This window comes from Scyliorhinus torazame, chromosome 7 (genome assembly GCF_047496885.1).
Source record: "Scyliorhinus torazame isolate Kashiwa2021f chromosome 7, sScyTor2.1, whole genome shotgun sequence".
In the NCBI taxonomy this organism is placed as follows: Eukaryota; Metazoa; Chordata; class Chondrichthyes; order Carcharhiniformes; family Scyliorhinidae; genus Scyliorhinus; species Scyliorhinus torazame.
In genome coordinates, this window is record NC_092713.1 from 309,568,481 (window position 1) to 309,582,542 (window position 14,062).

The window sequence follows — 14,062 nt, forward strand, 5'->3', positions numbered from 1 at the left end:
ACAGTTAACCAGCAAGCTTTTGTTTAAGTTCAAACTAGGCAGGTCGACTGATTAGTCAAGGCATTGCCATGGGGCGTGAACCAAGAAATGGCTGTCCCCCAAGCTTTTGTTTAGTTGAAAAAGGTGCAATGTGTGGACATGCTCCTTCTGTCTATAAAGGACACGGCCCTATGTGTGGATATATGTCGTTTCTCGCATGCACAAGTGAGCCAGTCTGATTATCTTAAATTGGTTGTCAGTGTAAGTGTAATTCATAGCACAATCAGGATTGTTTAGCAAGTGCTGTCCAATTGCGGAATCACATCTAATATTGGACACTATGTTTTGCAAGCACAAACTAGTTGGTTATGGTCAAAACTTTGCCTGTTGCAGCTAGCCGGACGGACGTACTGCTTGATACAATCTGCCAGGCATTGGGACATACAGCTTACATACTTGGCATCACACCGGCACTGAAATTCATATACCACATTTGTGTAATTCCAGTTTCCCCAGGCTCTCCGCATAACTGAAGTCTCTTACCCCTGGTAGCGTTCTAGTGAATCTGCATTGTGGCCAATGCCCTGACATTCATCCTAAAACATGGTGCCCAAAATTGGACATAGTGCTCCAGGTGAGCCCGAATTAGCGGTTTTAGCCGAACTTCCTACATCCCTTGTTCCTGTTGTTGTTGTAGTAAACCTTGTGGTTTGTAATAGATATGTTGGCATCGGATCAGGTCCCCACTATTTTGTTTCCAATTGATGGTATCATCACACTCGTAAACTCTACAAAAGTAAAATAAAGGCTACAAATATTTTTGTTTCACTTTCAGATCATTGAGAAGAGAAAGAAGTTGGAGGCGGATGGGTAAGTGGTGCCAACATCCTGAAAAAAAAATTCTATTTTTCATCACTTTGTTTCTTTAAGCTGCTGATTACCGCTGCATTCCGAGTCCTCAGCTAATGGCCTCCCTTTTGTACTTTGCCCAAGTGGCAATGTGTAAGTGCTGAAGGCCTCAGCAAAAGGTGGCAGTGCAGCCTAGCGTGATTTCCCACGATAATGAACATGCACCTTACAAGCAGCTTGCCATTGGATAGAGCCATAGAGGTTTGTGGTGGAGTGTCTACTTCAAATAATGAGTAGGACCCCATCCAGCAACAGACACTAGAACCATGGTGAGAAGGGGGAACCGTGACTGCATTGTGGTCTTTTCTGGGCCTTAATGCTGCCCTGGCTCTCCCGCCAAAGCCCAAAGATTTATTCTCTCTTCTTTTGTGGTCCATATGACTCCACATGTGATGCTTTCCCATCAGTAGAAGCCTTAAAATAAGATTAAATGTGCTTGTCCTTTAAAGATGCTAGTATTTTTCCTTTTCCCTTTCCCTGAAGTAGGTTATAAAATCCTTTTCAAAGAATGGAAAATATTTGTCTTTGTGTAAATCTGTTTTAAAATGGCGCTTTAATTTCCCAGAATATAACACTGAGAAATCAGTAAACGTATGAGTTTGTTGGTAACAATGGATAGAATTACTTTGATGAAGTCTCTTTCATGACTTCAGGGTGCCCCAAACACTTTTGCAGCTCATTCATTGTTTAATGCAGGAAATGCAACCGTTAATTTGTGTGCAACAAGCTCCCACAAAAGTGCGACAATGGCTTGATGATCTGTTGTGATGTTGTTGGTTGAGGGTTAAATGTTAGGCAGGACTCTGGTGGCATGCCCCCTGCTTTTCTTCCATTAGCGCTGTGGGATCTTCTCCGACCCACTGAGGACAAACAGGGCCGCTGCTTAGCGTTTCATACCAAAGGAATGTCAGCCTAGATTGTTGTGCTCAAGTCATTGGAGTGGAATTTCAACCCAAGATGACGGTGAGGCGAAAGTAATCACTGGCTCATGGCTCTCACAGAAAGAGGCCATTCAGCCCATCATAGGCAAGCCGCCCATTTTTTTTTTTTTAATTTAGAGTACCCAATTCATTTTTGCCAATTAAGGGACAATTTAGCGTGTTCAATCCACCTACCCTGCACATCTTTGGGTTGTGGGGACGAAACCCACGCAAACACGGGGAGAATGTGCAAACTCCACACTGACAGTGGCCCAGAGCCGGGATCGAACCTGGGACCTCGGCGCCGTGAGACTGCAGTGCTAACCACTGCACCACCGTGCTGCCCAAGCCACCCATTTTAATCCCACCTTCCAGCACCTGGTTCGTAGCTTTGCCGGTTACAGCAGCTCAGGTGTAGTTCCAGGTACCTTTTTAAATGAGTTGAAGGTTTCTGCCTCAGTCACCAATCAGAGAAGTGAATTCCAGACACCCACCTTCCTCTGGGTGCAGAGGTTTTTTCCTAATATTCCTTCTAATCCATCCACCGATCACATTAAATCTGTGTCCTCTGGTTATTGACCTCTGGTTATTGACCTCTCCTCGAGGGGATATAAGTCTTCCCTGACTATTCTATCTAGGCTCTGCACAATCTTGTGCACCAAACATTGGAACAGTGAAAAACAAATTTATAATTTTGGCTCAGTCCTGAGTCGATAAGTTGTGAGTGTGAGCTCCACTCCTGGACTGACTCACCTAATCTACACTAATACTCTATTATAGTTCTAGGATATGGCTGTGTAGTCAGAAATACTGCTCTTTCAATGAAATTTTAAAGTGAGATTTTATCTCCCTGTTTCAGCTGGAATTTGAAAATCCCACAGCATTATTTGGAGTGGGAATTCTCACAATATCCTGGCCAACATTCATCCCCAAGCCAGCACTACAGAGTTACTTTGTTGTTTGTGAGTCACTGTTGGTGACATGAGTCATAATACATGGATATTCATTTCAATACGAAAAGGTGTCACATAAAAGCTAGAGTGTGATGGTCATAGACTTGTAGAGAATTACAGCACAGAAAACAGGCCATTTGGCCCAGCTGACCTCAACCAGTATTCTGCCCCTCAACCCTCATTGTTTCATCCCATCAGCATAACATTCGATTCCTTTCTCTTTTGTGTCTTTATCTAGTTTCCTTTAAACAATGGTTAAATATTAATGTTTGGGAACGTCTAGACTTGCTCTCTGGTAGATAGACCATTCAACCCATTTATTCTGTACCTGTGTTTTCATCCTTTTGAGCCGCCTCTCCATTATTCTGCGCACCATCTACTCTTGGGGCTAGACCGTTCGAGAGCGATGTTAGGATGCACTTCTTCATTCAAAGTGTGCGAGAGGTTTGGAACACTCCCACAAACAACAGTTGAAGATAGAACACTTGTTCATTTTAAATCTGAGATAGGTAGATTTTTCTTAAGCAAACATATCAAGGGCTGTGGGTCAAAGGCAGGTATATGGGATCAGGTCACAGATCAGCCATAAGCACGATAGCACAGTGGTTAGCACTGTTGCTTCACAGCTCCAGGGTCCCAGGTTCGATTCCCGGCTGGGTCACTGTCTGTGTGGAGTCTGCACGTTCTCCCCGTGTCTGCGTGGGTTTCCTCCGGGTGCTCCGGTTTCCTCCCACAAGTCCCCGAAAACGTGCTGTTCGGTGAATTGGACATTCTGAATTCTCCCTCTGTGTACCCGAACAGGCGCCGGAATGTGGCAACTAGGGGCTTTTCACAGTAACTTCATTGCAGGGTTAATGTAAGCCTCCTTGTGACAATAAAGATAATTAATTAATCTCATTGAATGGCAGGATAGCCTCGAGTGGCTGAAAGGCCGACTCCTCCAACGTTCACACGGGTGTGAATTTCTGATTGTATAAAACTTGAGTAATGATTTGTTCAAATTATTGTTTATTTAGATATTTAAATTTTTTATTTTTTTTGAAAAATAATTTTTATTAAAGGTTTTCATAAAATATCAATAACAGAATGAGAAAGAAAAAAGAACCCAACAGGGTTAAGTACAAAACACAATCTAAAAAAGCAACCCCCCAAACCCCTCTTCCCCCCCCCCTCCCTGTACATAAATAATAAATTAACATTAACACCCCGACTTAACACAACAGGTGTATACACCCCCTCAGACCCTCCAGTGTAAATAACATAAACAAAAATAAAGTAACCCCCCCCCCCCCCCCGAGCTGCTGCTGCCATTGACCAATGTCTATCGTTCTGCCAGAAAGTCTAAGAACGGTTGCCACTGCCTAAAGAACCCTTGTACCGACCCCCTCAAGGCGAATTTCACCCTCTCCAATTTAATAAACCCTGCCATATCGCTGATCCAGGATTCCACGCTTGGGGGCCTCGTATCTTTCCACTGAAGGAGAATCCTTCGCCGGGCTACCAGGGACGGAAAGGCCAAAATTCCGGCCTCTTTCGCCTCCTGCACTCCCGGCTCCTCTACCACCCCAAATATTGCGAGCCCCCAGCCCGGTTTGACCCTGGATCCTACCGCCCTCGACACTGTCCTCGCTACGCCCTTCCAAAATTCCTCCAGCGCTGGGCATGCCCAGAACATATGGGTGTGATTTGCTGGGCTCCCTGAGCACCGAGCACACCTGTCCTCACCCCCAAAGAACCTGCTCATCCTTGTCCCGGTCATGTGTACCCTGTGCAGCACCTTAAACTGTATGAGGCTGAGCCTCGCGCATGAAGAGGAAGAGTTCACCCTCCCTAGGGCATCTGCCCACGTCCCCTCTTCGATCTACTCTCCCAACTCCTCCTCCCACTTACCTTTCAACTCCACCACCGAGGCCTCCTCCTCCTCCTGCATCACCTGGTACGTTTCCGAGATCTTCCCCACTCCCACTCAAACCCCCGAGAGCACCCTGTCCTGTACTGTGTGTGGCAGTAGCCGTGGGAATTCCACCACCTGCCGTCTGGCAAACGCCCTTACCTGTAAGTACCTAAAGGTGTTCCCCGGGGGGAGCCCGTACTTCTCCTCCAGCTCACCCAAGCTCGCGAACTTCCCGCCCGCAAACAGGTCCCCCAACCTTCGTATCCCTGCCCTGTGCCACCCCGAAAACCCTCCACCTGTTCTTCCTGGGGCGAACTGGTGGTTCCCCCGTAATGGGGTCCACACCGAGGCCCTAACCTCCCCCCTATGCCGCCTCCACTGCCCCCAAATTTTGAGGGCCGCCACCACCACCGGGCTCGTGGTATACCTCCTTGGAGGGAGCGGCAGCGGCGCAGTTGGCAGCGCCCCCAGACTTGTACCCACACAGGACGCCGTCTCCAGCCTCTTCCATGCAGCCCCCTCCATCACCCACTTGCGCACCATTGTCGCATTGGCGGCCCAGTAGTACCCACAGGTTGGGCAGCGCCAGCCCCCCCTATCTCTACTCCGCTCCAGGAACATCCTTCTCACCCTCGGAGTCCCTCGCGCCCACACAAACCCCATTATACTCCTGTTAACCCGCCTGAAAAAAGCCTTCGGGATAAACACAGGGAGGCACTGGAACAGGAACAAAAACCTTGGGAGCACCGTCATTTTGATTGACTGCACCCTACCCGCCAGGGACAGCGGCAACGCGTCCCACCTCTTGAACTCCTCCTCCACTTGCTCCACCAGCCTTGTAAAGTTAAGCCTATGCAGGGCCCCCCAGCTCCTGGCCACCTGGACCCCCAAATATCTGAAGTTCCTCTCCGCCCTTTTTAGTGGAAGCTCGCCAATCCCCCTCTCCTGGTCCCCTAGCTGAACTACAAACATCTTGCTCTTCCCCATTTTGAGCTTGTACCCCGAAAAGTCCCCGAATTCCCTAAGCATCCTCATTACCTCTGGCATTCCTCCCACCGGGTCCGCCTCATACAGCAGCAGGTCGTCCGCATAAAGCGACACCCTATGCTCCTCCCCACCCCGCACCAACCCCCTCCAGTTCCTCGACTCCCTCAGTGCCATAGCCAGGGGTTCAATCGCCAGTGCGAAGAGCAGGGGGGACAGGGGACACCCCTGTCTCGTCCCTCGGTGCAACCGAAAGTACTCGGACCTCCTCCTATTTGTGGCCACACTCGCCATCGGGACCTCATACAACAGCCTAACCCACCTGACAAACCCCTCCCCAAACCCAAACCTCTTCAGCACCTCCCACACCCCCCACTCTACCCTATCGAAGGCTTTCTCAGCGTCCATCGCCACCACTATCTCCGCCACCACTATCTCCGCCTCCCCCTCCCTCGCCGGCATCATGATAACGTTCAAAAGCCTCCGCACATTCGCGTTCAACTGTCTCCCCTTCACAAACCCCGTCTGGTCTTCATGGATGATCTGCGGCACACAATCCTCAATCTTCGTGACTAAGACCTTCGCCAGCACCTTGGCATCTACATTTAGCAAGGAAATCGGTCTGTAAGACCCACATTGCAGGGGATCCTTGTCCCGCTTCAGGATCAAGGAGATCAGTGCCCGGGACATCGTCGGGGGTAAAGCCCCCCCTCCCATGCCTCATTGAAGGTCTTAACTAACAGCGGGCCCAACAGGTCCATATATTTTTTATAGATCTCGACCGGGAAACCGTCCGGCCCCGGTGCCTTCCCCGCCTGCATGCTTCCTATCCCTTTGATCAGCTCCTCGCCCCCAATCGGGGCCTCCAGCCCAATCGGGGCCCCCGCCACCAGTCCCTCTTCCACCTTTGGAAACCTCAATTGGTCCAGGAAACGGCCCATCCCTCCCTCCTCCCGTGGGGACTCGGATCGGTACAATTCCTCGTAGAAGTCCCTGAAGACCCCATTGATGCCAACCCCACTCCGCACCACGCTCCCTCCCCTGTCCTTAACTCCCCCGATCTCCCTAGCTGCGTCCCGCCTCCGAAGCTGATGCGCCAGCATCCGGCTTGCCTTTTCCCCATACTCGTAGACCGCCCCCTGGGCCTTCCTCCACTGCACCTCCGCCTTCCTGGTGGTCACCAGGTCGAATTCGGCCTGGAGGCTGCGCCTCTTCCTCAACAATCCTTCCTCCGGTTCTTCCGCATACCTCCTGTCTACCCTCACCATCTCCCCCACCAGCCTCTCCCTCTCCCTCCGCTCCTTGTGGGCCCTGGTGGAGATCAGCTCTCCCCTCACCACCGCCTTCAGTGCCTCCCATACCATCCCCACTCGGACCTCCCCGTTGTCGTTGGTCTCCAAGTACCTCCCTATACTTCCTCGGACCCGCTCGCTCACCTCCTCGTCCGCCAACAGCCCAACCTCCAAGCGCCACAGCGGGCGCTGGTCCCTCTCCTCCCCCATCTCCAAGTCCACCCAATGCGGGGCGTGGTCCGAAATGGCTATTGCCGAATACTCGGTATCCTCTACTCTCGCTATCAAGGCCCTACTCAAAATGAAAAAGTTGATTCGAGAATAAGCCTTATGGACATGTGAGAAAAATGAAAATTCCCTAACCCCCGGCCTTGCAAACCTCCAAGGGTCCACCCCTCCCATTTGGTCCATAAATCCCTTCAACACTCTAGCCGCCGCCGGCTTCCTACCCGTCCTAGACCTGGAGCGATCCAGTGCAGGATCCAACACCGTGTTAAAGTCTCCCCCCATTATCAGGCCCCCCACTTCCAAGTCTGGGATCCGACCCAACATGCGCCGCATAAAACCCGCATCGTCCCAGTTCGGAGCATACACATTGACCAGTACCACCCTCTCTCCCTGCAACTTACCACTTACCATTATGTACCTACCGCCATTATCTGCCACAATGCTCGACGCCTCGAATAACACCTTCTTTCCCACCAAGATCGCCACCCCTCGATTTTTGGCATCTAGCCCCGAGTGAAACACCTGACCTACCCACCCTTTCCTCAGTCTTACCTGGTCTGCCACCTTCAGGTGTGTCTCCTGGAGCATAACCACATCCGCCTTGAGCCCCTTCAGGTGCGCGAACACACGGGCCGCTTAACCGGCCCATTCAATCCCCTTACATTCCAGGTTATCAGCCGGATCAGGGGGCTACCCGCCCCCCCTCCCCCGCCGACTAGCCATGACCACTCCTCGGCCAGCCACGCGCCCGCACCCTACACCCGGCCCGTTCCCCACAGCGGCATATCCCCGTATCGACCCACCCCACTCGCTCCAGCTCCTCCTTGATCTTAGCAGCAGCAACTCGATTCCCGCACCCCGGCTAGGACCCATCCTAGCTGGTTTACTCCCCCCATTGCACTTCCGCAAGTCAGCTGACTCCTGCTGACCCCGGACACTCCTGCCTCCCCTTCGACTCCTCCCATTGTGTGGCACACCCTCCTCTCCCGCTCCCCATTCACAGGCTCTCCCCCTCCGTTCTAAGCGCGGGAAACAATCCTCGCTTCCCCGCCCTGGTCCCGCGCTCTCCACCTACCAGGCCCCGCACCAACCAAAATAGTGCCCAACCCGCCCCATCCACCCTCCCCAACCCGAAAGAGAAAAAGAAACCCAAAACAATGCAAAGTCCCCCCCACCCCGAACCAAAAATAGGCATAACATATCCACCGCAGTCCCCAATCGCCCATCCCGACCCTCAGTCTGTGTCCAGCTTCTCGGCCTGAACAAAGGCCCACGCCTCCTCCGGAGACTCAAAATAATGGTGCCGGTCCTTGTAGGTAACCCACAGTCTCGCCGGCTGCAACATGCCAAACTTCACTCCCTTCCTGTGCAGCACCGCCTTCGCTCGATTGTACCCGGCCCTCCTCTTCGCCACCTCCGCACTCCAGTCCTGATATATCCGAACCTCCGCGTTCTCCCACCTCTGCTCCTCTCCTTCTTGGCCCACCTGAGCACACACTCCCGATCGACGAACCGATGGAACCACACCAGCACCGCCCGCGGAGGCTCGTTAGCCTTGGGCCTCCTCGCCAACACTCTATGGGCCCCTTCCAGCTCCAGGGGCCCCTGGAAGGACCCCGCTCCCATCAGCGAGTTTAACATGGTGACCACATAGGCCCCCACGTCCGGCCCCTACAGCCCCTCCGGGAGGCCCAGAATCCGCAGATTCATCCGCCTCGACCGATTCTCCATCTCCTCGAACCGCTCCTGCCATTTCTTGTGCAGCGCCTCGTGCGCCGCTACCTTTACCGCCAGGGCTGAGATCTCGTCCTCATTGTCAGAGATCTTTTGTTGAGTCTCTCGGATCACCACCCCCTGGGCCGTCTGTGTCTCCAGCAGCTTATCAATAGAAGCCTTCATCGGCTCTAGCAGGTCCTTTTTAATCTCTCTGAGGCAGCGCTGGATACCCTCCTGTTGCTCCTCGCCCACTGCCTCCACGCTGCCTGGTCTCCGCCCGCCGCCATTTTGTCCTTCTTCCCTCCCTTCTTCTGGTCCACCACCACCTTTTTTGTCGCCCCACTCCTAGTTAAAGCCATATACTGACGGGGAGGCCCAGAATCCGCAGATTCCTCCGCCTCGACCGATTCTCCATCTCCTCGAACCGCTCCTGCCATTTCTTGTCGACCGGGAAACGTCGAAAAAGTGCCCTTGGGGGCCCTGAGAAGAGCCCAAAAGTCCGTTTTTGCGGGAGCCGCCGAATGTGCGACTTAGCTCCGCATAGCCGCAACCGGAAGTCTCGAGAAGGAATCCTTTTGGCAGTGTTCGCTTCACCAATCTGCCCCAAAATGTCTGTGGAAACTCCTGAAAAAGGTCTAAGAGTCCGTTCCAGACGGGAGCTGCCGAATGCGCGACCCATGGCCGCCACCAGAAGCCTCGGCCCCGCTTCTTCAATGGCCTTGGTGAGATCTTTTCACAGTTGTTCCCTCTGCTGCTAGAATTGACCTTTGATAAAGGCCCTCAGGTCAGCTTGCAGCCTTTAAGCTTGCCCTTCCCCCGCCTGCATGCTGGAAGAGGCTCTGTTTATCCTGTTGCAGCCAAATCTTTTACTGTTTCTGCTGGGTCTGGTAACCAAAAGACATAACATTCCTGGGGGACACTGTCAGGGAAATGTCAAACAAACAGATTAAACTCGTGGGGAAGTAAAAGAGGCCAAAAGTCCGTTCCAAGCGGGAGATACCGAATATGCGACCTAGCTCTGCATAGCCGCACCCGGAAGTCAGATATTTAAATTTAACTGTCTATTTTTTCTGGTTTTGGTCATCCCTGCTGATTTTATTTTTAAACTACTGATGCTGGTTTTTGCTTCAAGTCCACATGTCCTCTCGAAACACCGTGTTATATCAGGAGCTGCCATCTTGCAGTTGCTGAGATATGGAAGACTAATCCTGCTGTCTGTTTTGTCTAATAGCGTCGAAGTGAAGAGACCCAAGTACTAAGGCTGGACCGGTGTTGCCATTCCGACATTCCATGATTTTGATCACTTGGCGGCAGTGATTTTTACGTGACCCGCGGAAACACTTCTTTGATGCCTTCTCCATCTAGATTAGTGAAAGAGCAGCAATGGTCATCCCTACTTCAAGCGATTGGAAAGAGTCTTCTCAAAGGCCAATCACCCATCCCTGTTAAATATGGAGCAGGGAGGGATTTGCAATGACTTTCAATTTGAAACAGCTGAATTTTTCTGATAAATCCGCCTGGGAGGGGAAAATTTTAAAAGAGACTTGTAACAGCAACCTATGTGTAGAGTTTGAACTCTTTACTTCTCATCTGTTCTTTGTGTCTGCGTGTGTATGTGTGCGTGTGTGCGTGTGCGCGTGTGTGTCAAACCTTAACAGATTAAATCTCTCGAGATGTTCAATGGATTGAAGTGAGTCTTGTTTGTCGCCGGCTAGTGTTCCGAGGATCCATGGGCTACGCTTGTGAGCTGGAGGTTGGATTCACAGAGAATTTAAAGCACAGATCGACAGCACTGACTCCTGGACTCCTGTGATGTTGAAGCCACTGGGAGAAGGAATGCAGAAAAAATGGAAATGCTGTAGACAGCATATCATCAGTCGCTGGCAGATTAACCACTGGGCCAAGAGAGTGATTCTGATGCACGGCCTTCACCAAGAATGTTAAACCTCTCTGATCGCTTTCCTGATGCTAATGTGATTGTTGTATATTTCCCACACTTTAGTTTTTAATTGCAGATTTCCATGTTAATTTTGTTTCCCTTTAGGTGCATCTTACAACACAGAAGGAGACCATTCAGCCCATCTTGTCTGTCCCAGCACTTGAAAGAGCTATCCAATTAGTCCCATCCATTCTGCTCTTTTCCCCATCGCCCTTTTTGAGTGCGTTACATAGATCATTTCTGAAGTGGCCAATTCCTCTTGTGTTGTTCCAGTCAAATTGAGGGATGTTGACGCTTGTATTTGTGTTCCCAATTCAGGCACAGTGTCGTCACCGATCATTCCCGGGTCAACCAATATGCTGCTAAATGCACAGTGATGTGCCCTTTCCCAACCTCAAACTTAACTTTACTGTAATAGTGGGGGTCGCTTTTTGTTCATGTTCCACACCAACCATCATGAAATTTCTCTTGTGATCAGTGCAGATTATCGGGCACTGGTTTCACCGTGGACCTACACGCATTAGTCTCCCCAGCCAACTTACCTTTCAATTAACTGCATGCTTATCTGTTAATTTGGGGGGTCTAAGGAAGGGGTGGCACCCTTCACAGGCGGGCTTGCTGGGCACTTTGGAGTGGCTCATCCTTTTTTGGGCCTCACCATTGCCTAGCTCACCTGTAAGAAGTCTTACAACACCAGGTTAAAGTCCAACAGGTTTGTTTCGAATCACTAGCTTTCAGAGCACTGCTCCTTCCTCAGGTGAATTTGAGGCAGGAGCTGCGCTCTGAAAGCTAGTGATTCGAAACAAACCTGTTGGACTTTAACCTGGTGTTGTAAGACTTCATACTGTGCTCACCATCATGGCTCACCTGTGACATCAGCCAAACCCCAGTAAACTGATGTCAGGCCAAGTAGCCATTGGGTATACTTCCCCTCAGCAACGTGGAGATTTTTCCACCCTGGCATGTGACAACTGATGCCGCTCGGCTGGGCGGATGAGACCAATCCAGGACCCAACAGTGTTGATGGTGGATCAGCACCATGTTGTGGAATGTGTTGAGCACAAGACCCACCACATCCAGATCTATTTCCAGCTGGCTAGACTCTAGCTGTCCCATTTTGCCAGTGCACCAAGGTTGGCCAGGATGAGAGAGCGAGGAACGGTGTGCAACTTTCCCTCACGGTAATCCAATTCATGCACAAGTCATGATTCACCATCTGCCATCCATCACCATCTGTCTGTCACAAGTCCTGTGACAACGGGCGACCAATGTAGCAGCAAGTATGGATTCACTGGGAACTGGAGCTGCGAACCCACGCGCACACAGCTCAGACCGTAGGGCTATGCACTGGAATGAAGCCAAAGTGGAATTTAGCAGCCCCCTGAGCGACAGCAGCCTTTTTCAGGACCACACTGCTCACCTCCCTGGTATGAAGGAGGGGCTGTAAAAGGTTCTCTAAGTGTCGTCTGATTCACTTCCCTGCTCAGCAGACCGCAGCTGGCAGTGATCCCACCAATACTGTCGCAAGTCAATCTCAAAAAAAGAAAGTAACGGTGACACTGGTCGCTATTGGTGCGTGGAACGTGTGGAGCCTCCGACAATGCCACACCTGACAAACCTGAGAGAAGAACTGTTCTTGTCGGTTATGCAGCTGGCTGGGTACGATGTCCGGATCACCCTCCATTAGAGCCGTCTACCTGAGGAGGGTCAGCTCAAGGATTGGCCATGGGAAAGATTGGCATGAAGTTGGTGCAGGCTTTGCTACTATGTACTATCTCATCAGTAGAATCTCTTGACTATCCAAGAGTGTTAATGATTGTCTGGTTGGTGCTTAAACTCCTGCTGCATGGCAACATTTTTAAAAATAAATTTTGAGTACCCAATTCATTTTTTTCCAATTAAGGGGCAACTTAGCGTGTTCAATCCACCTACCCTGCACATCTTTGGGTTGTGGGGGCGAAACCCACGCAAACACGGAGAGAATGTGCGAACTCCACACACACTGACCCAGAGCCGGGATCGAACCTGGGACACGGGCGCCGTGAGGCAACAGGGCTAACCCACTGCGCCACTGTGCTGCCCTCATGGCAACATGTAAGCAACTCTTATCAGGATCTATGCCCCGACCATGACCCACCTTGATGAATTTGAGGATAAATTCTATGACAAACTCTACTTCGTGATTAGCTTGCCTGTCTTTGGCTCAGTGGTAATCATTCATGGCGACTTCAATGCAAAAGGCGGCAGTTGTAACAGGAAAAGTCTCCTCTTATAGACTCATAGACATTTACAGCACTGAGGAGGCCATTTGGCCCAGCGTGTACATGCCGGTCAACAAAGATCTGACTACACTCATCCTATTTTCCAGCGCTTGGCCTATAGCCCTGGGGGTTAAGGCAACACCAGTGAATATCTAAATACTTCTTAAAAGTTATCAGAGTTTCTGACTCAACCACCCTTTCAGGCAGTGAGTTTCTACTCTCCTCTTAGCCTTCTACCTCTTCCCTGAAATCTCTGCCCCCAGGTTGTTGACCCCTCTACTACTGTCAAAGTGCTTTCCTGTCCACCCCATCTGTGCTGCTCATAATCCTGCGCACCTCTATCAGGTCCTTTCTCAAACTTCAGTGCTCCAAGGAAGACACCCCCAGCCTATTCAATCGTACCTCATGGCTGGAGCTTTCCAGGGCGGCGTGGTGGCGCAGTAGCCAGCGCTGCTGCCTCACGGCGCTGAGGGTCCCGGCTCCCGGTCACTGCCTGTGTGGAGTTTGCACATTCTCCCCGTGTCTGCGAGGGTCTCACCCCCACAACCCAAAAAGATATGCAAGGTAGGGGAATTGGCCCCTTAATTGGGGAAAAAAAGAATTGGATACTCTTAAATTTAAACAAAATATCTGAGACTATCCAGCCCAGGCAGCATCCTGATCAATCTCCTCCGAACCTCTCCAGTGCAATCACATCCTTCCTACAACATGGTGCAAGCAGTACTCCAGTTGTGGCCGAGCCAGTGTTTTATACAGTTCCAGCATGACCTAACTGCTCTTGTATTCTGTACCTTGGCACTCCAAGGTCCCTCTGATCTTCAGTGCTATCCAGGGTCCTACCATTCTTTTTTTTTTAATGAATCCCGACGACCGGGAAATTTCTTTTTTTTTAAAATATATTTATTAAAGTTTTTTAACACAATTTTTCTCCCTTACAAACAATAACCCCCCGCCCCGTAACAAAAAAAAACGAGAAATCGCGCAGAG

At 50.8% G+C, this 14,062-nt stretch overlaps 1 protein-coding gene across 2 annotated transcripts in view; it reads left to right on the plus strand.

Annotated features, from left to right (window-relative positions):
* ik (IK cytokine) overlaps positions 1-10,556 on the plus strand; it is a 70,957-nt gene extending 60,401 nt beyond the window's left edge. The window contains exons 19-20 of one of the 2 annotated variants that reach the window (XM_072512751.1): positions 815-849; positions 10,107-10,556. In XM_072512751.1, the coding sequence (XP_072368852.1) occupies positions 815-849; positions 10,107-10,134 (63 nt within the window). In that variant the 3' untranslated portion in view covers positions 10,135-10,556. Of the gene's footprint in view, positions 1-814; positions 854-10,106 lie in introns of those variants that run through there. The other variant, XM_072512752.1, reaches the window with a different exon arrangement.
* Positions 10,557-14,062: the final 3,506 nt, after the last annotated feature.